Raw genomic sequence first — 20,326 nt, 5'->3', positions numbered from 1 at the left:
TTTTGATGAGGTTACATCATGCGTGCACGCGCGTGTGCGGACTGACCGCGCTCCAGCTGCGAGAAGGCGTGCGCCAGCGAGTTCACGTCCTCCGTGGGAATTTTGTACACCATCAGTGTCGCAAAGCTGAAGAGGAAAAAAAAATCAACCAACTTGAACTGTGATGAGTACGGCTGCAAAAACTATCAACATACAACATTGACTGTTTTTTCCTGAATAAAAGAAAGCCAAAAATGAAGTAAAATAAAGTAAAAAAATAAAGTACCGTAATATAAATTTTTTTTGTGTGTGTGTTTTTTCCACATTTAACCCCTCGATGCCTGAATTTCCATTTAACACTCATTTATCAAGAAGTATTGGGCAAATACCGAAGTACAGGTAGTCCCCAGGTTATGACGTACCCGGCTTACGTGATTTCGCCTTTACGACGCTGGAGTCTTGTCTGCCAATTTGTCTCCAGTCATTTTTTATTTTTTTTTTAAACAATGTTGACTTTTGTTTTGTGATACAAGTTTTTATTTTGGCGCAGCGTAGGGCAAATACCACTAAAGGCAAAATGGCGGCTGAGACTCCGGCGTCATTTAGTCAATATTGCGTGAATTCAGTACGTCGTAACCCGGGGACTACCTTGTGTCCATTTTGAGACGGATAAATAATATTTTTAAGTACTTATGCAATTCGCCAATGCATAATGTATATTTCTTAAAAGTGAATTCAGGCATTCAGGGGTTAAACTACATATACATATACTTTTGAAATAAAATGAAAAATTAACAATGTTTCAGAAATAAAATTCAAAAATAAAATTCTAAATAAACAAAAAAATATTACCGAAATTTCCCGAATATAACGTGCACTTTTTTCCCCCAAAATCAACTTCTAAAATCACGGTGCACATTATACACGGGTACATGGATGGAGACAGAAATATATATATGTTACACATATATATAAACCGATTTTTTTTTAATTGACACGGCCACGTTGGGTTGAAGAAACGTATGCGGCGACCCGTTGCCAACCATTACGGTACGTGACGTCACCATTTTGTTTCGGTAATACTTCACTCTAATCGGCCGAATGATTTCGTCTGTGTTAAATTCTACTTTTTTCACTCTTCATAAAGCACAGAATTTAGTTTCTTGAACTCATTTGAGTCAACGTTTATTGCAGCTCAGCTACTCGGACCATAACAAACGTAACAACGCTGGCTGGGCGGCGGAGTTTCGGCTGGATGTTGCCTGCTACGGCGGGGGACCCTGCCCTGCCCTGGGCTTGGTGGGCCGCTGGGGGCCCTGTGGCGTGCCGTGTCGGCTGGGGGGCTGCGGCGGTGGCTCGTGGCCCGGGTGGACGGACGGGGATGGGGTTGGTGGTGCGTCCCCTCTTGCCATCCCCAAGGGCCGGTAAATGGGCGCGCAGGTGGCCCGGGGGACCACCCTGGATTATGGGGGGCGAGGGCTTCTTTGCTGGGCTGCGGGGGGAGGGATGGGCCGCGCTGCCCCCCCCCCCCCCCCCGGGGCCCGCCCTCCCTTCCCGGGCTGGCTGGGAGGGGGCCGTGGCCCTGTGTCGGTCGGTGCCCGTGTGGCATCTCCGCTCATCTGCGTGGCTGTTGCGTGCCCGACGGGGCTCGCGTGCGGCTGGATGTTATTGGGCGCGCTCGGGCGGGTGGTCCCGGTGCTGGGATTGGCGATGGGGCGGCGTAGGGTCGGTCGCCAACGGGCTTACACTCACAAGGGATTCACACGATTACAGGGTTCTAGATCACAGAGATGATTTGTGTACACTCTACCCCTGTCTATCACTTACACTTAGCTTATAGACTCCCCCACCTTCTTCCCCCTCTTTCCCTGGTCAACAGGCCCCCCCACACGGTGTCAACTGGAAATACATTTAGCTGACGAAAGCACCAACATATTGGTAGTTAGTGTACTTAGGCGTTCAATGTATTTCTTGTTGTTGTTTGTGTTTCTTCTCTTTCTTCTCTTGTGTTTCTTTTCTTCTGTTTCCCCCATAACCCTTTTCTGTTCGCTGTTTTGTCATAATAAATTAGGTATGGTGAATGATCACAAAGGGAGTGTGTCAGACTCTCAATGTGAAACATAAAAACTGTTCAGACTATCCGGGCACTTACACTTCCATTCTCCGTGTCACACAGCTGAACAGGACAGGTTTAAAAAAAAAATAAAATGAAATAAAAAAAATAAATAAAATTTTTTTAAAAAAAATAACAACACAGACGACTTCCTGTGTCCGTCAACTATATGTGTCCCTCGGGAAACTCAAACCCAAATAACAATAGTTCCTATTGGTACATTCTCGTCGACAGTGATGCGCTCTTTCGATTTCCGGCTTAAATTCCCACTTTTATTTTCCCGTATCAATCCATGGAAGAAACATTTATTCATCATAATGAAATGAGCAAGTTATACAGCAGCCTTTAAAAGAAAAGTCACATCTGTTTCGTTTTCTCCTGGATTCTGGTAGGTTGAAGAATTTATCAGATCATATTATTACCGTACATATTGTCAGTTTACGGTAATGTTTTGAACTACCAATGTGCTATGCTTGTGCTGTGTTTCACCAGTCAGTGAAATGACATTTGTGTATCTGTACACGAGCTCTGTTTTCTTGTATTCTTCTATTTATTGGTGCTAAAATTAGGGTGCGCGTTATACACGGGCACAATAATTTCCCCTAGATTGTACAAGTAAATTTGGGGTGCGCCTTATTTTCGGGAAATTACGGTAAATAGGAATATTTACTATCACTGAACTAATGTTTATTCGCTGCCACCCTCCCACTTCAAGCTCATTAAAAGAGTTTAAATTTAGCTTTAAGAGTCACTTAATTAGACGTCAATGCCACTTAGAGTTAAGAGGCTCAAAAAAAGAATGTTTGGACCATTTTTGGATCAACAATTGTCACTTGCATTAACTAAGCTTGAGAACAATAAACCGATATGACCGGATATCCGGTTTTACAGGTGAGAGATACAGCTGTATCGATAGTAAAGTTACCATTCGACAGTAATTAGCCATTAAATATTCAATGAACCGATAGTAGAGATAGAATTCGGCTATCGCGAGCACAAGAATCGGCTTCTAATGCTTAGTTTAATGCATTGCTTAATATGATAATCTAGCTTTTACCTCACATGCTGCGCTTGTGTCATTCACCACACAGCGCACTTAGATTGTGACCGCCGTCGTGGTTGCCTCAACTTCCCATTCATTTCGGCAGAACCGCTAGTAGTCGACGTCATTACCCGATCGTCACGGGCGTGTCATAACAACGTGAGAGTTAATAAAACCACTGTAACGCACGCTCCGTAGCGTTTTCTTCGCAGCCCAAAACGAAACTAGTAGTGGCAACGACGCAACATGCTAAAACAATGGACAGTTTGCGCACCATGCCAGCGCAAACTGTTTTTCTAGAGCTGCTGCATATAATTAATATTTTTTGCTTGTAAGATGTTTATGTTGAAAGTTTGTACTTAAATGACTTACCTATTGTGTTCAAAACACCAGGAAATAAAGCAATTAAATTACTGCACGTTATTGTTGTCTGCCACTGGAGTTATATTTTATTATCAATCCCATCTAAGAAAATGACGTTCATATAGTAAGCTTTATTTTTCTTTCATAAAAAAATAAAACATAACATTGGTATGAAATTTTGTTGTTTAATTTAATCTTTCATCTTTTTTATATGTTTAAAATACTGTACGAACACACACAACAAATGTTTACTATCGTATCGTTTTTCACGCTGTATCGAACCGTATCATTCTTAAACTGTATCGAATCGTATTGAATCGCTCGGCCTTAAAAATTTATCGTTTTATAATCGAATCGTAACCTGTGTATCTAGATACATATCGAATCGGCTTCATGCCAGAGATTCCCAACCCTAGCATTAACGGTAATCAATCAATGTCACCTCTCCTGTTTGGAGGCGTGAGGGAAGATATGGAGAATCTCTTGGTGCAGCAGCGCCCTCTGCTGGGGGCTCGTCTGATCCCAACTGAGTTTTAGCTCCAGGCTGTAGTCGCGGCCATACTTAGCCTTCAAGTGCTGGATGGAGCCCAGGCACCTGGATGAAGGAAAAAAGCGGCTCAGACGCGAGAGGACGGCGACGGGCGAAGGGACGCACCTCAACCGGCCCGACACCAGGACGGCCACACGGTCGCACACGGCCTCCGCCTCCTCCATGTAGTGCGTGGTCAGCACGGTGCCGCGCTGGCGCTCCGTCATGGCGGCGCGGATGGCCCTCCTGCAAGAGCATCGCTTAGTCACATTGCAGCAAAACAAACTCCTACATGTGCAAGGAAATACATAAATGGACTTTTCACTATTCAGCTGAATGAGAAGGTGTTTAAATATTTGAGCAAAGGTGGAAAAGATTTGTCTGACCACACGCGCTGCTTGGATTTGGGGTCCATCCCCAACGTGGGCTCGTCCAATAAGATGGTCTTAGGGTTCCCGATCATGCTCAGTGCGAAGCACAGCTGAAAAGAGGATAACCATGCATCAACTTTTTTTTTTTTTTTTTTTTAAACCTTGTACAACCCCTAGCAAAAAGTATGGAATCACCAGTCTCCGGCGAGCACTCAGACATTTTATCATGTAGAACAAACTCAGATAAAAAGCTTGAAAAAAATAATGATTTAGTTCAAAAGTGTAACTCTTTAGCATTCAGAAACACTAAAGGAAATGAATAAAAAACATTGTGGTGGTCAGTAAATGTTACTTTTATGGAGCAAGTGCAGGGAAATATATATGGAATCACTCCATTCTGAGGAAAAAAATATGGAATCATGAGAAACAAAGAAAACCAAAAAACCAAAGCTCCAGCGCCATCAAGGTGATGATGCTGGAACTTCTGTTTGGTGCTGTTCCAGTGAGACTTACAAAGATGACTGCCTGAAGAAAACATCAAAATTCCCTCAGTCCTTCATGATATGGGGCTGAATGTCAGGCAAAGGCACTGAGGGGGATGGCTGTTGTTAAATCTTCAATAAATGCACAAGTTTACATTGAAAATTTAGACAGCTTTCTTATCCCTTCAATTGAAAATATGTTTGTCATTTTCCAAGATGACGATGCATCATGCCACAGAGCTAAAACTGTTCAAGCTTTCTTTGGAGGAAGACTCATCCAATCAATGTCATGGCCTGCAAATAGCTCAGATCTCAACCCTATTGAAAACCTGTGGTGGAAATTGAAAAAAAAAAAAAAAAAAAAAGATCCTCAGCAAGGCTCCGACCTGCAAGGATGACCTGGCAACTGCAATCAAAGAGAGTTGGCTCCAAATTGATGAAGAATACTCATCAAGTCCATGCCTCGGAGACTGCAAGCTGTCATAAAAGCCAGAGGTGGTGCTACTAAATACTAGAGATGTGTTTTGATTGTTATTTCTTTGTTTGTTTCTCATGATACCATATTTTTTTCCTCTGAATGGAGTGATTCCATATATATTTCCCTGCACTTGCTCTATAAAAGTAACATTTACTGACCACCAAAATGTTTTTTATTCATTTCCTTTAGTGTTTCTGAATGCTAAAGCGTTGCACTTTTGAACTAAATCATTATTTTTTCAAGCTTTTTAAGTGATTACGACTGTCATAAGACCAAATGAACCACCATGAAGCTTTGAACCGATTGGCTGCAAAGCTTCATTGCTTCAAGAAGCTTCAATTGGCCATCACTGCTCCCTTGGGGGAGACAGTCAACCTCTGCTGCCACCTGCTGTCAACACTCAAGATTCAAGGTTACTCAACAACAATCAAGATTCATGTTCAGTGCTAATTATTTATTCAGTTACTGTTACAGTTGTTTCATTAATTGCTAGTTATGGTATTTGGTAACACGTTATTTTACAGTGGTGCCATAAGCCTGTCACTAGAGACAATCATAATTATGGCATGACACTGTCATGAGCATTAATGAATGCTTATACTGTAACACATGTCATTTCGTGTAATCTGGCAAATCACTTTTGAATGGATGTAAAAAATCCGAGCTTAACAGAAACGGATTTAGTGACATAATTCTCTGGATGACACCTATAAAATGTCTGTCATAAGCATTCAGTAATGCCCATGATAGTCTCATGTCACAATTGTGACGGTCTTATGACGCGGCTGTCAAACATATTTTTACCTATTAACCCAAATAAATTAACAAATAAGCCGCACTGGACTATAAACCGCAGGATTCAAAATGAAGGAAAAACGTCGCGCCTTATAGTCCGGAAATTACGGTAATTCATTATTTTTTTCAAGCTTTTTAACGGAGTTTGTTCCACATTGTAAAATGTCTGAGTGAGTAATCGTCCAAGACTGGTGATTCCATACTTTTTGCTAGGGGTTGTAGTATTTGAACAATTTGGCTAACAGGCTCCAGAAAATACACAACAACCTAAACATTGATCTTACTTTTCTCTTGAGTCCGGAAGATAAACACTTGGCTTGCTTGTGCGCGTGCTCCTTCAGCTCCAGCGCGTTCACCACACTACGAAAAAACAAAGTCGGGAAATAACTGGAAAATTGGGAGGAAAAGGGAGCTACTCACCGCTTGATAACATCCGGGGCGTCACCTCCCTTCAGTCCCTTGACGGCGGCGTAGATCTCCAGGTGCTCGTGCAGCGTGATCCGAGGCCACAGAGGGTTGACCTGAGGGCAGTAGCCCAAGTGCTCTGACCCCGGCCTGCCCGGATCTCCCATCAGCACCTGCCAACACGTCACTTTCATTGTTTGTAGTCACCGAAAAATGATCGTACTGCGTTGAAATTCCCACTTCAAAGGAATTTGACGTCTATTGCTGTCAATGGCGTTGAATGAGTGAACTCATTGATAGTGACATACGCCCAATTTATTGAAAATAAAAGGACTGGCACTGACGGCGCTAGATTTCCAATTCGTTTTGACTGGGAGGGGGCAAACAAATGAATGTCACTGAATTTAATGTGTGTGGATAACAAAATTTAATTACTAAAGTACAAAAGAATTTATACTGTTTTCTTCCGTTTTTTTAGATTAGAAAATACAGAATAGTTATTAAAGATTTTGGTTATTCATATCAACTGCATCCGTTTTAAAACAATACTGTATGTTTAAATAAAAAAATGTACTGTTTACTTCTTAACATATTAAATAAAAAAATATATTGTTTTAACTTTTTTAATATAATAAACAATTACAGTCATCAGAAAATATTTTCATTTCCCTGCATTTTTTATGGGGGGGGAAAAAAAAAAAAAAAAAACAATTGAGGAAAAAAATAAATTCCTTAAAGCAACAGTTTTTCAGTTTTGGTCGAATTTAGCGATTCAGGTGGACAAGAGTGGTAGTGTTTTGCCTTGATTTCTTTTGTCTCAAAAATGAAATATGTTTTATATTTTTATATTTGTATTATTTATATTATATATAATATACACTTATATATTTTCTGTCATCTCATTATGTCATGAACTCATGTACCCAATAAACAAAGTTCACAAAAAAATGTTCATATAAATATATGTTTATATTATATATTTTGTAGTATTTATTTATATACATATATTTGATTCCTATGTTTATTTTTAAATGAATAAATACAACAAATAATATTAACTGTTTTTCCTTATATTTTTTTAATTGAAAAAAAAGACCATAGTTTATTTCTTTTTTTTTTTCAAATGAATAATCTAGGGCTGTCAATCGATTAAAATTTTTAATCGAGTTAATCACAGCTTAAAAATGAATTAATTGTAATTAATCACAATTCAAACCATCTATAAAATATGCCATATTTTTCTGTAAATTATTGTTGGAATGGAAAGATAAGACGGATATATACATTCATTATACTGTACATAAGTACTGTATTTGTTTACTACAACAATAAATCAACAAGACGGCATTAACATGATTAAGATTCTGTTAAAGCGATCCATGGATAGAAAGACTTGTAGTTCTTAAAAGATAAATGTTAGTACAAGTTATAGAAATCTAATATTAAAACCCCTCTTAATGTTTTCGTTTTAATAAAATTTGTAAAATTTTCAATCCAAAAATAAACCAGTAGCTCGCCATTGTTAATGTCAACAATTATACAATGCTCATGGTGCTGAAACCCATAAAATCAGTCGCACCCAAGCACTAGCAGAGGGCGACAAAACACCAACAAACACAAGTAACAAGTGGACTTCACACTGTGCTGTCATTTTAATCTGTTTGAGCGAGGCATGTGCGTTAAATGCGTCAAATATTTTAACGTGATTGATTTAAAAAATTAATTACCACCCGTTAATGCGATAATTTTGACAGCCCTAGTTTATATCTTTATTATTTATATTATATATAATATACACTTGTATATTTTCTGTCATCTCATTATGTCATGAACTCATGTACCCAATAAACAAAGTTCACAAAAAAATTGTTCATGTAAATATATATATATTTTGTAGTATTTATTTACATACATATATTTTATTCATATATTTTATTTATTTTTAAATGAATAAATACAACAAATAATATTAACTTTTTTTTCCTTTTTTTTTAATTGAAAAAAAAAAAAAAGACAATAGTTGATTTTTTTTTTCACATGAATGATCAGGGATAAAAAAAATCTTAAAATTCTTTGAAAATTCTTTTTTTTTTTTTTTTTTTTTTTTTTTGAATGGCAAAATTATTATTATTACTTTTGTAACTATTTACTATTTCATTCATTGTACTCATTAGCTGCCATTGACGGTGCAAGACAAAATCCGTTTATTCGCCTCTCTCAGTCCAAATGGATTGGATGTCAAGCGCTGTCAATGGCAGCCAACAAGTAAACATGGCACAGCTGTCCGTCCCTGTATTTTAGTAACCAAGAGATATGTACCTGTCCTGACGTGGGCTCCGTATCACCCGACAGCATGTGCATGACGGTGCTCTTGCCCGATCCGTTGGGGCCCAAAATTCCCAGAACCTCGCCTGCAGAGAGGGTTAGAGAATTGAGTCGAGAAGCTTCATTCAACTTGGCGTCAAATTTCACAGTTGAGTTTGCGTTTCAGCGCACATCTAGTTTTATATTAACAGCTGAGGTTTCAACCTTTGCGAAGGCAGAAGGAGACACTCCTGGTGGCCACTTTTCCACGCTTGTTGAGGGCAAAACCTTCTTTGCCATTTTTGTATTTTTTCCTCAGGTTACTGGCAAGCAGCAGCGGCCTCTGCGGGGAACAACGCATTGGAAATGTCGCCGCCGACGTCTTTCGGAGTTGACGTTACCTCGTCGCACGACAGACGGCCGAGCGCCTCCTTGACCCGAGCCTTCTCCAGCCGTACGTCCTCGTCCTCATCCGGACATTCGTCGGGGTCGGGCCTCGTGTCGGCCCGGCTAGTGAAGCGAATCCTGCGGACGCAAAGCTCACGTTACGACAAATACCCTTGTAATATTGCAAGTTTGAAATACGGAGGACCGGGATTGCCGAAGTTAAATAAAAATGCTTCAAAGTGTCGTACCCTTCATTTCATATTTTTGCCTTTATCAATTTATTTATTTTTATGCATTTATTTTATGTAAACTTCTGTCATTTTTTTCTTTATTCATTTTAACTTTGATTTGTTTTCAATGTATTTTTAAAAACAATTTCATATTGCAGTCATGGTCCTCCATATTGAGAGTTTATTTAGATATACAGTATAGGTATTATTTAATATTAATTTTGGCACTAAATGTTAAATGGTTCACTTACTTATTTTACCCCCTTCTGTCATTGTTTGCATACTATCCTCATTAAAATATATATTTTTTTAAAAACTATAAATGTTTAGGTGGTTTCAGTTAAAGCAGACACTGTTTTTTCATCTGTGTGGTTTTGACAAAGATCAGATCATATTTGATGGTGATTTTAAGCAGAAATGTGAGAAATTCCATCAGGTTCAGATACTTTTTCATACCACTGTAAGTTTGAAATATTGTTTTTAGGGCTGTCAAATGATTAAAATTTTTAATCGAGTTAATTACAGCTTAAAAATTAATTAATCGTAATTAATCGCAATTAATCGCAATTCAAACCATCTATAAAATATGCCATATTTTTCTGTAAATTATATATATATTCTGTAAAATAATTTGTTGGAATGGAAAGATAAGACACAAGATGGATATATACATTCAACATACGGTACATAAGGACTGTAGTGGGCATTTCACTCTACTGTCATTTAAATCTGTCTATGCTGTCCTCACTCCGAAGCGTCTACTTTTTCCAAAGCTAGACAGCTAGTGAACGACGCCTTAATAATCAGACTTCTTCCTTTTTATCTGATTTATTAATAAAATGGCCTCAAACCACTGTCCTCTTTAGACCGTAGTGAAACTACAAAAAAAAAGTACACAAGCATTGCATTAGCAACACTGTTAGCTTAGCATGCTATACAGGTTCACTAAACATAAACAAAAAGCGTCTCATACAAAAAATATAACATTTCGCTTACTAACATAATATGTACATTCTTTACAACAACCATACTTACGGACAAATCTTGTCCAAGGATCATATAAGCACAACATTACAACGTAGGCATCAGCCCGAGACGTCGTGCAGCCATATTGAACTGGCAAGAAAGCAATAAACCATGTCGCAAAGTGACCACAAGAGTTCGCTGTTAGACAGCACAAAAAACCTTGCTGTAAAACTTACCAAAAGGCAGAATACTGTCTGAGCGGGACATGTGCGTTAATTGCGTCAAATATTTTAACGTGATTAATTAAAAAAATTAATTACCGCGCGTTAACGCGATAATTTTGACAGCCCTAATTGTTTTATAAAATTTCTTTTTTCAATTTTTGTTCTTTTAAATAAAAAAATAGTTTTAAAAAATGAGCAAAAGGGAATATTTAGCTTTTCCCCATTTCTTTTTTTTATTATATCGTTTTAAAAAAAATTTAAAATAAAATGTGAATTCACTTTTGTCTCACACATTGACAACTCTGAAAACTGACATTAGCATAAAATATGCTAGCTTGTTCTTCAGTTCAATTAACAGCGGAAGGGTAACTAGACGTTTGGGACGTCTATCAAAAAAAAAAGTACGCATCAACTATCCTGACCTGCACAAGCTATCGTTCCTGACGTTCCTGCCGCCGTGACGAACTTCCAGCCAGCGCAACGCCAAGATCAGCACGACGCACTGCAGGTAAGGCTGAGCACACAAAAGACTTCCAGTTTACTGAACTTGGTGAGAAATGACATTCATTTTTTTATCTTTACCGCCAAAAACGAGACGATCACGTTCTTCCACACGACGATCTGATCGTAGTTGGAGGACAAGAAGACGGTCTGGACAAGAAAAAAAAAAAAATACTATACAGGTTAGCTAGTAGCATTAGCAATGGCGGTGAACACTATGGATACATGATGGTACATGGTTACATTAACTGAACAAAAAGGGAATAACTACATCAAAATTCCACTAGAAGGTGACAAAGCACTACAAATACAAGGAAGCATTCAGCGGACACGTCTGTCCGAAATATTTTGTTTTTCTTATTCGGTCCGGTGACCACCGGCTGCTTCAGAACGGGTACTAAATTGATACTGGTATTTGGTACCCAACCCCACTCATAATGTAAAAGAATTGTCAGTTTAGTACCTTGGTGATGTAGTTGAGGCACCCCATGAGCGGGTAGAGCGGATTGAGGACACACAGGGCCTGGTGAAACGCATTGATCACCTCCTGGTTGTTGCTGCCCAAAGGAAGGTGAACCACCACCGCAGATACCACGCTTACCTAAAACGCACACGAAACAAAGTTTAGATGATCACTGCAGCCTGAGGTCCAGGACTTGAAGTCACAAAGCAGCCCCAGAGTAGTCATTCAATTTAGTAAATCGATTTTAAAAAAGATGAACATAATAGATATGAATATTTCAAAATTACTTATATTTGTACTATTTTTTAATGTTATTTCTTTTTACATAGAATTTATAATGTATTGACGGGTCAGATCGGTCATGCACTGCGCCTCGCATTCATGTGGGGGGGTTTATTTAAGCATTTATCTACAAGAATTTTCACCGGAAAAGCTGTTTACATCAGACGGCTGCTAGTTACATCCACTAACAGACTAGCATTGTACTTCGACATATTTACGTAAAATACATGCTAACTGCACATTTTCTTTTGCATTTAACCAAGAATCGAGACTGTTTTACATCCATAGCTATAAACAAATCGGGGATTTAAGCATTTATTCACAAGAATTTTCACCGGAAAAGCTCTGTTTACATCAGGCGGCCGCTAGCTACATTTACTAACAGACTAGCATTGTAGTTTGACACATTTACATATGATAAATGGTAACTGCACGTTTTTTTTGCTTTTAACCAATAATCGAGACTGTTTTAAAGTCCATTTCTATAAAGAATTCGGGGATTTATGCATTTAATCACAAGAATTTTCACTGGAAAAGCTCTCTTCACATCAAGCAGCGTCTAGCTACGTTTACTAACATACTAGCATTGTCCTTTGACATATTTACGTAAAATAAATGCTAACTGCATGTTTTTTGTTTGTTTTTTTCCTTTTAACCAAGAATAGAGATTGTTTTATGTTCATATCTATAGGGAATTCGGGGATTTAAGCATTTATTTACAAGAATTTTCACCAGAAAAGCTGTTTACATCAGGCGGCCGCTAGCTACATTCACTAACAGACTAGCATTTTACTTCGACATATTTACGTAAAATAAATGCTAACTGCACAGGTTTTTTTGCTTTTAACCAAGAATGGAGACTTTTTTACATCCATATCTATAAAGAATTCGGGGATTTAGACATTTATTAACAAGAATTTTCACCGGAAAAGCTCTGTTTACATCAGGCGGCTGCTAGCTACATTTTGTAACAGATTAGCATTGCACTTTGACATATTTACATAAAATAAATGGTAACTGCACGTTTTTTTTTTGCTGTTAACCAAGAATCGAATTTTTTTTAACGTCCATATCTATAAAGAATTCGGGGATTTAGGCATTTATTCACAATAATTTTCTCTGGAAAAGCTATGATTACAGGCAGGCAGCCACGAACTACTTTCACTAACAGACTAGCATTGTACTCCGATATATTTATGTAAAATAAATGCCAACTGCACGTTTTTTTTTTTTTTTTTTTTTTGCTTTTAACCAAGAATCGATAGTTTTAGGTCCATGTCTATAAAGAATTTGGAGATTAAAGCATTTATTCATAAGAATTTTCACCGAAAAAGCTGTTTACGTCAGGCGGCCACTAGTTACATTCACTAACAGACTAGCATTGTACTTCGACATATGATAAATGTTAACTGCATGTTTTTTTTTTGCTTTTAACCAAGAATCAAGACTGTTTTACGCCCATATCTATAAAGAATTCAGGGATTTATGCGTTTATTTCACAACAATTTTCAACGAAAAAAGCTCTTTGTGACTCCACCTGGTCGGCTTTGACGCCCTTGCCAACAATGCAGGCCACCTATTTATCGGCCCTGCGCCCCGTCAATACATTATGTAGTCTATGGTTTTTAATTCAAAAAATGATGGAAAAAACAAACTGATTAGTCTATGGTTTTTAATTCAAAAAATGATGGAAAAAACAAACTGATTTCAGTGATATAAACAGTAAATTAACACGATTTATATGTTAACTAATGGCAAATAATCAGTGATTAGTCGACGATCAAAATAATCATTTGTGGCAGACCTGTGGGATATCTGTTGCTACATTTCGCTCACCATCATGCAAATGACGGAAAAGAAGTCCTTGTTGCTTTGGACTCGATTGAAGCCAAAAGAGCAGACGTAGGTGAAGAGAACGACGGCTGGAGCGAAGCCCATGGTGCACATCACCTAAGAGGAGAGACGGAAAGGTCAATGACTTGACTGCAAAACTTCATAAGACAGCGGCGGCTGCGGAGGAGGCACGGACCACGGCGCCAAAGTTTTGTAAGGTCAGCAGGTCGTCTGTGTGGAAGCAGAAGACCACCAAGTTCATGCAGGACAGGAGCAGGAAGAAGAAGGGGACATCCACGGCCGCCCGCCCACACCAGTACGCCGACGGCAGCAATCCGGACACCCGCAGCATGGAGCGACACTTCAGCTGACCACAAAATTGAACACATCAGTCATAATGTTTCACGGCCTCGCTGTCGAAATGGATTGGACGTCTACCGCTGTCAATGGCAGACAATGTTCAGTTCTGAAATAAAACTGTAAACGGTTAAAACGGTAGGAAGCTTGCTGATTTTTTTCCTTATTTCAAGTACTCTAAGCAGGAAGAAGTTATTGTGAAGTCAAGGTAAAAACAGTTCATTTCTATCAGTCAAAATCAACAGGAAAATACCCGGACACGCCCCAAAATTAAACAGGAAGTGATCCAGACCAGATACTCCCCATATTAACCAGGAAGTGACCCAATATCAATAGGAAGTGACCTGTAAATGACCTGAAATCAAGAAGAGCTGAACCAGAAATATCCCAAATTCAATAGGAAGTGACCCAGAAATGTCCTAAAATCAATAGGAAGTGACCCAAAATCATGAAGTGACCTGGAAATGACCAAAAATCAATCGGCATTGACGAAAAACATGCTCTAAAAACCGATAGGAAGTAGTGCTGCATCAATTAATCGATCAACTCGAGTAATTCGAATAGAAAAAAAGCTTTGAATCAAAATTTGCTTCTTCGACGATTCGTTTACAGTGGCGTTTGCATTGTTTGTTATTTTTTTGGGTGGATACACTACCCTCTAGTGGCAACAGTGAATATGACATTACTCATTTAACATGGCTGAATCCAGTTGCTCCCCGTTAAGACCAACATTAGGGATGTTTTTGTTTAAGCGAATGTTTGTTCATGCATTCGTTATTTAATTTAGAAGTATATTTAGCAGTTTTTTGTGGGAATATGTGTTTGAATGCTTGGTAAAGGGTTTGTAAAAATAAAATAAAAAGTTAGCTAAAATTAGGTAAGTTTTTTGCTTGAGCTAATGTTTTGTATTCGTAATTTAGTTTATAGGTATATGGGAATATATGAACGATTTGTGAAGAGCACTGTAAAAAAAAAAAAAAAAAAAATATATATATATATATATATATATATATATATATATATGATTTTTTTTTTTAGAATTTTATAGCGTTTGAGCTAGCGGACTTTTGCTATTTAATTTAGCCAATTGTTCTTTTGCTGTACTTAGCCCCTTATTTTCTTTATACCGTTTGAGGCGAAACTCAAGTACTTCATTTATTTTTAAGTGAAAATGCAATTCTGCATAGTTTGAAGAAACAATCGGGAATTTTATTTTATATTCACATTTAATGCACTTTTGAAAGTGCAATCTTTGCAAGCCTTTGTTTAAGGTCTCCTAAAATTGATTCTGCAACGCGTTAATGTTACTTCTCTGATTACTCGATTATTTAAACTAACTAGTTTATAAATATGGGAATTGTAGTGCATACAGATAACATTTATGCTTTCCTTATAGTTAGTCACCTGAAAGGATAACTTCTGTCTAGTCAGCCTTTCCTTTGTCCTGGGCCATGTGGCCCCCCATGTAGTCTATGTATTGTTGTTCTCCTGCTGTACTTCGGAAACGTGTTAATCCTTGGACGCCAACAAACTTAGAAAAATCACCTCACCTTAGTAAAAAATTGAAAGTTGATGGTGATAAATCTTGCTGGCTGGCAAGATATGTTGCATCCGGCTCGAAGGACTAAGAAAATGTTAAATTTGAAGCTAGGTTTATGTACACCAAATTTGGCTATTAAGAACAAGCAGGAAGTCAATGTAGCTTTTGTTTAGATTGGTAGCCGCCCCCCAGCTGCTGTGATAGCAACCTTCCTGTTCAGGGGCAAACAATAGGATGGGAGGGGCCAGGAAAGCAGCAAAGAACATAGAATAGAACACATAGACTACAAAATCTAACAATACATCAATCGATTACTAAAATAATCGATAGCTGCGGCCCTAATCGGAAGTGACCCAATATCAATAGGAAGTAACCTGTAAATGACCTGAAATTAAGCGTAATTGAACCAGGAATGTCCCAAAATCAAAAGGAAGTGACCCAGAAACGTCCTAGAATTGATATGAAGTGACCTAAATATTTTTAACTTATCCTACACTGTAAAGGGAGATGCTCCACAATTTCATTGTACAACTGTATCATGACAATAAAGGGCTATTCTATTCGATTCGATTCTATTCTATTCTAAAATCTACAAGAAGTGATCTAAAATCTACCGAAGGTGACCTCAAATTAACACGAAATTACTCGGATTTCCAAAAATCAATAGGAAGTGACCAGGACATGCCTTAAAATAATAGAAAGTGGCTAAAAATATAAAGTAACCCAATATTTAGGAGGTGTTTTGGGAGTTTATCGATCGCATTTCCATGCAATTTCTCCAGAAATGGCATTTTCTCATAAAGAAACTCCTGCTGGTCTAATGGCTCCCAGTGCTAACGTTGCCAACGGTGGCTAAAGAGCCTGCAGTTTACCTCTCGGTCTCTGGTGTGTTCCATGGCGAAGTAGGCGGGCATGCCGGCCGCCAGCATTCCAAGCAAGACGGCCTCGATGATGACCAGCGCGTAGGACGTGGCATCGGGGATTCGCTGTCGAATGCCGACGACAATGTCAGCCAAGGTGTGTGTAAGGCCGACGACCCGCGACACACTCACGTATTCGAAAGGTTTGCTCCACGTTCGGATGCGTCTGGTGCCGTTGAGACTTCTGAGCAGGGCGTTGCTGAGGATATTGACGATCATGGGTAAGGAGTGTACTGTGGTGCTGTTGAAGGCCACGCTGTAGCGGAAACCCTGCAAGCAAAAATCGGCATCTTCTCTATTCTGGACATTAGACATTACGGGATACAGCCTAACTGGACATGTTGTGGATATGACCCGACCTTGCTGGATCCCGTCACATTGATGGCGGCGCTGTGTGGCGCTGCCGCCACGTAGTCGCTCTTCTTCATCATTTCAATGGTGATGTCCTGCGCTTCAAGGTTTCGTATGAAGTCGGAAATGTCTGAACCTGGAGAAGTTACGTGCAATGGTGGGTCATGTGACCAAACTCAAGTAAGACTAGTGTTACCTCAAAATATTACTCAAGTAAAAGAAAATGTAAACAGGTAAAAATGTATTTGGTGAAAACAATACTCAAATAACAAGTAAAATTGCATCAATCCGCTGCGCATGAATTCTTCCAACAACAACTTGGCGGTCACAGTCTTGAATAGTCATGTCATTCTAAACACGCGATCAACGCTATTTTCACAGGGTGTTTACCTGTGGAGTTGCTGACTAGGAGCTTGCTGGCGTACTTGGCGGGGGGCTGGTTTCTGCGCAGGAGGTAGATTGGCAGGAACTGCCGACCCGGTGAGGCGATCTGAATGTTGCCGGTGAGCAGGGACAGGACCAGCATGGAGGCCACAAACACCAGCAACAAAGCCAGACTGTCGGGTAGAAGTCAGAGTAAGTCAACAGAGCTAGATGTCCAAATGCATTTGGACTGGGGAACATTCATTCAGTTAAAAATTAGATACTTTGTGGTACAATAAGGTAGGGCTGGGCGATATGGCCTTAAGTACGTATCACGATAAATTGCGCAGATTTACCTCGATAACGATAAATGACGATAAATTCGCCCAAGCAAACTGTTATATAATTTGAAAATTTGAATCAATGCATGGAATACAAATTAACAGTTTCTCGTTAAAATTATTTACCAGCTTTCAATTTAACAATTGCACATGCAGTCTAAACATTAAGTATTAAAAAAAAATCTTGTAAACAATAAGAATTCTGGTGTGAACATTTATAACAGCTTGTATGACTTGAAAAATATCATCACTTGAATTTCATTAAATTCATTCCGCATTGTTATACACTAGATAGTGGCATACGTTTAGATATTTAGAATAGATACAAATACGACACATCTGCCCGCCCCCCAGAAATTATACTTTTCACAAACCTTTCCTTTCTTTTATTCGGTTCAATTATTTACATCTTATGATTTTGGAAATCCTTACAGTATGCAATAAATAATATTCCTGTTCCCAAGCACTGTGCTTACTGTACTGTATTTTTTACAAAAAATAAACAATACATAGTTACTCCCCGTCATCTAGGACGAGCCACTTACAAGACTAGCACTGTCGTGTATTACAAATACTGCTTTGAACACATCTTCAGAGACAAAAGCAATGACACAGGCTTAAAGAGGTCAACTTTGTGTAAATCACACTTAATGACGACACGATCTCCTGGTTGAAATAGACGACATCCACTTAATTCTATTGAAGATATGTAATGCTGAGGCAATTTGTCAACTTTACTTTTAAAAAGAAACGTGCACTGTTTATCCAGTAGATGGAGCTCTTGCAGTGTGTCAAACAGTGATTCAATTTAGGGCAATTGTCTTCTTATAAGTGGTTCATTGTTTCAGAAAGCCTCGGTTTTTCCATCCCTATCTGGAACCCGTCAAGAGTTTACTTAATGTCGGGTGAAAGTTTGGCGAAGCTAACTTAAGCCCGACTTCATCCTGTTTACTTGTAGCGTTAGCCGCTAGCGTTAGCTGCTAGCGTTAGCCTACCGGGCTTCTGTTTGATTGGCTTCCTGAAAACCATGTGACTCCAAACGTAAGCACACTGTCTGCTTTCTTAAAGGGGAATGAACATAGCCGAACAACACAGAGTCAAAGCGGGATGAAAAGACTATATTTTCTTCTTTTATTAAATTACCGAATTTACCGACATGGTCAAAATTATGTCGGTCATCGTGAAGAATTTCGGTAACGGTAAATTTTCGGTTTACTGACCTGCTCTACAATAAGGTACTGTTTACGCAGCTTAAAAAAAACAACTGGAGACAATGGCGGATGAGACTCCAGCGTCGTAAAGTCAAAATCGCGTAAGTCGAGTCCATTGTAACTTGGGGACTACCTATATTTTTAGTCCAATTTTTGTAGTGCAGGGTTTTTGGTTTCAGTGCATTTATAGCTGAAATACAGCACAGACAGATTTAACAGCAGTGTTGGGCACGTTACTTTAAAAAAGTAATTAGTTATAGTTATTCAGTACTTCTTCCAAAAAGTAACTCAGTAACTGAATTACTCTATAGTAGAGCTGAAACGAATACTCGAGCAACTCAAGTAACTCGAGTTTAAAAACTGATCCGAGTAATTTTATTCACCTCGAGGAATCGTTTCATTTTGACAGCTCTAAGCATCACGTTTTGCCCGGACTACTTTTAACGCGGGACAACGCGCTGACGTCACGTGCATAGAGGAAGAAGCAATAAAGAAAAAAAATACTTACTGCAGCCGACAGCCGCTACAAACTACGCCGACGTTGCTAAAAACTACGCCCGCATGATGCTAGTGTGTTAGCAGGTAGTGTCCGATGCGTCTCATAGATATCGCATGCATTTAGGACTAGATTCGAAATGACAGACTCGGCCGCGTCTGGGCAGCGTTAGTAAACAGCCGCCATCTTTAAGCAGTAGACTTCTCATCGCTAATAAATATAATGTTACTGTCACTCGCTCACGTAACGTTAGCCCTTCGGAGGGCTAGGTTTCTATTGATTATGACCACTGTCGATGCGTGGCTAACGTGTCTTACATACAGGCTTTATTTAATCTGTAAAAACACAGCGTTGTAGAGTGATGAGGGTGTAAAATTAAAACATAATAAACAGGGTTGTTCCGATCATGTTTTTTTGCTCCCGATCCGATCCCGATTGTTTTAGTTTGAGTATCTGCTGATCCCGATATTTCCCGATCAAATTGCTTTTTTTTTTTGCTCCTGATTCAATTCCAATCATTCCCGATAATTTTTCCCCATCATATACATTTTGGCAATGCATTAAGAAAAAAATGAATAAAACTCAGACGAATATATACATTCAACATACAGTACACAAGTACTGTATTTGTTTATTATGACAATAAATCCTCAAGATGGCATTTGCATTATTAACATTCTTTCTGTGAGAGGGATCCACGGATAGAAAGACTTGTATTTCTTAAAGGATAAATGTGACTTTGTATATTGTGACTAAATATTGCCATCTAGTGTATTTGTTGAGCTTTCACTAAATGATACTGTAGCCATTTAACTTCTGCCCAAATGCATGATGGAAAGTGCAACCATGACTGTGCGTCGTGGTACGAATTGATATATCTTCTCTGCGTTGGGAAATAACATAGGGTGTTAAGAAAAAGATCAACTACTACCTATCTTCCCCACATTGCTTCCCACGATTATTCTAATTGTAGGGAGAGGGATTGTAAGGCATTAGCCAT

General features: G+C 38.8%; 1 protein-coding gene across 2 annotated transcripts in view; it reads right to left on the bottom strand.

Annotated features, from left to right (window-relative positions):
• Positions 1-20,326, bottom strand: part of abca5 (ATP-binding cassette, sub-family A (ABC1), member 5) — a 41,921-nt gene that overhangs the window by 728 nt on the left and 20,867 nt on the right. For both annotated transcript variants that reach the window (XM_057826135.1, XM_057826136.1), the window contains 18 exons: positions 17,306-17,472; positions 16,924-17,051; positions 16,697-16,834; positions 16,517-16,630; positions 13,944-14,114; positions 13,751-13,864; positions 11,633-11,770; positions 11,251-11,319; positions 11,091-11,182; positions 9,263-9,386; positions 9,087-9,204; positions 8,877-8,968; positions 6,573-6,730; positions 6,437-6,512; positions 4,413-4,507; positions 4,153-4,272; positions 3,940-4,092; positions 47-126 (listed from right to left, as the gene is read on the bottom strand). In XM_057826135.1, coding sequence (XP_057682118.1) covers positions 47-126; positions 3,940-4,092; positions 4,153-4,272; positions 4,413-4,507; positions 6,437-6,512; positions 6,573-6,730; positions 8,877-8,968; positions 9,087-9,204; positions 9,263-9,386; positions 11,091-11,182; positions 11,251-11,319; positions 11,633-11,770; positions 13,751-13,864; positions 13,944-14,114; positions 16,517-16,630; positions 16,697-16,834; positions 16,924-17,051; positions 17,306-17,472 — 2,147 coding nt within the window. The remainder of the gene's footprint in view (positions 1-46; positions 127-3,939; positions 4,093-4,152; positions 4,273-4,412; positions 4,508-6,436; positions 6,513-6,572; positions 6,731-8,876; positions 8,969-9,086; positions 9,205-9,262; positions 9,387-11,090; positions 11,183-11,250; positions 11,320-11,632; positions 11,771-13,750; positions 13,865-13,943; positions 14,115-16,516; positions 16,631-16,696; positions 16,835-16,923; positions 17,052-17,305; positions 17,473-20,326) is intronic.

The sequence above is a fragment of the Corythoichthys intestinalis genome, chromosome 21, assembly GCF_030265065.1.
Source record: "Corythoichthys intestinalis isolate RoL2023-P3 chromosome 21, ASM3026506v1, whole genome shotgun sequence".
Classification (NCBI taxonomy): Eukaryota; Metazoa; Chordata; class Actinopteri; order Syngnathiformes; family Syngnathidae; genus Corythoichthys; species Corythoichthys intestinalis.
This window is presented reverse-complemented; position numbering and strand designations above follow the sequence as displayed.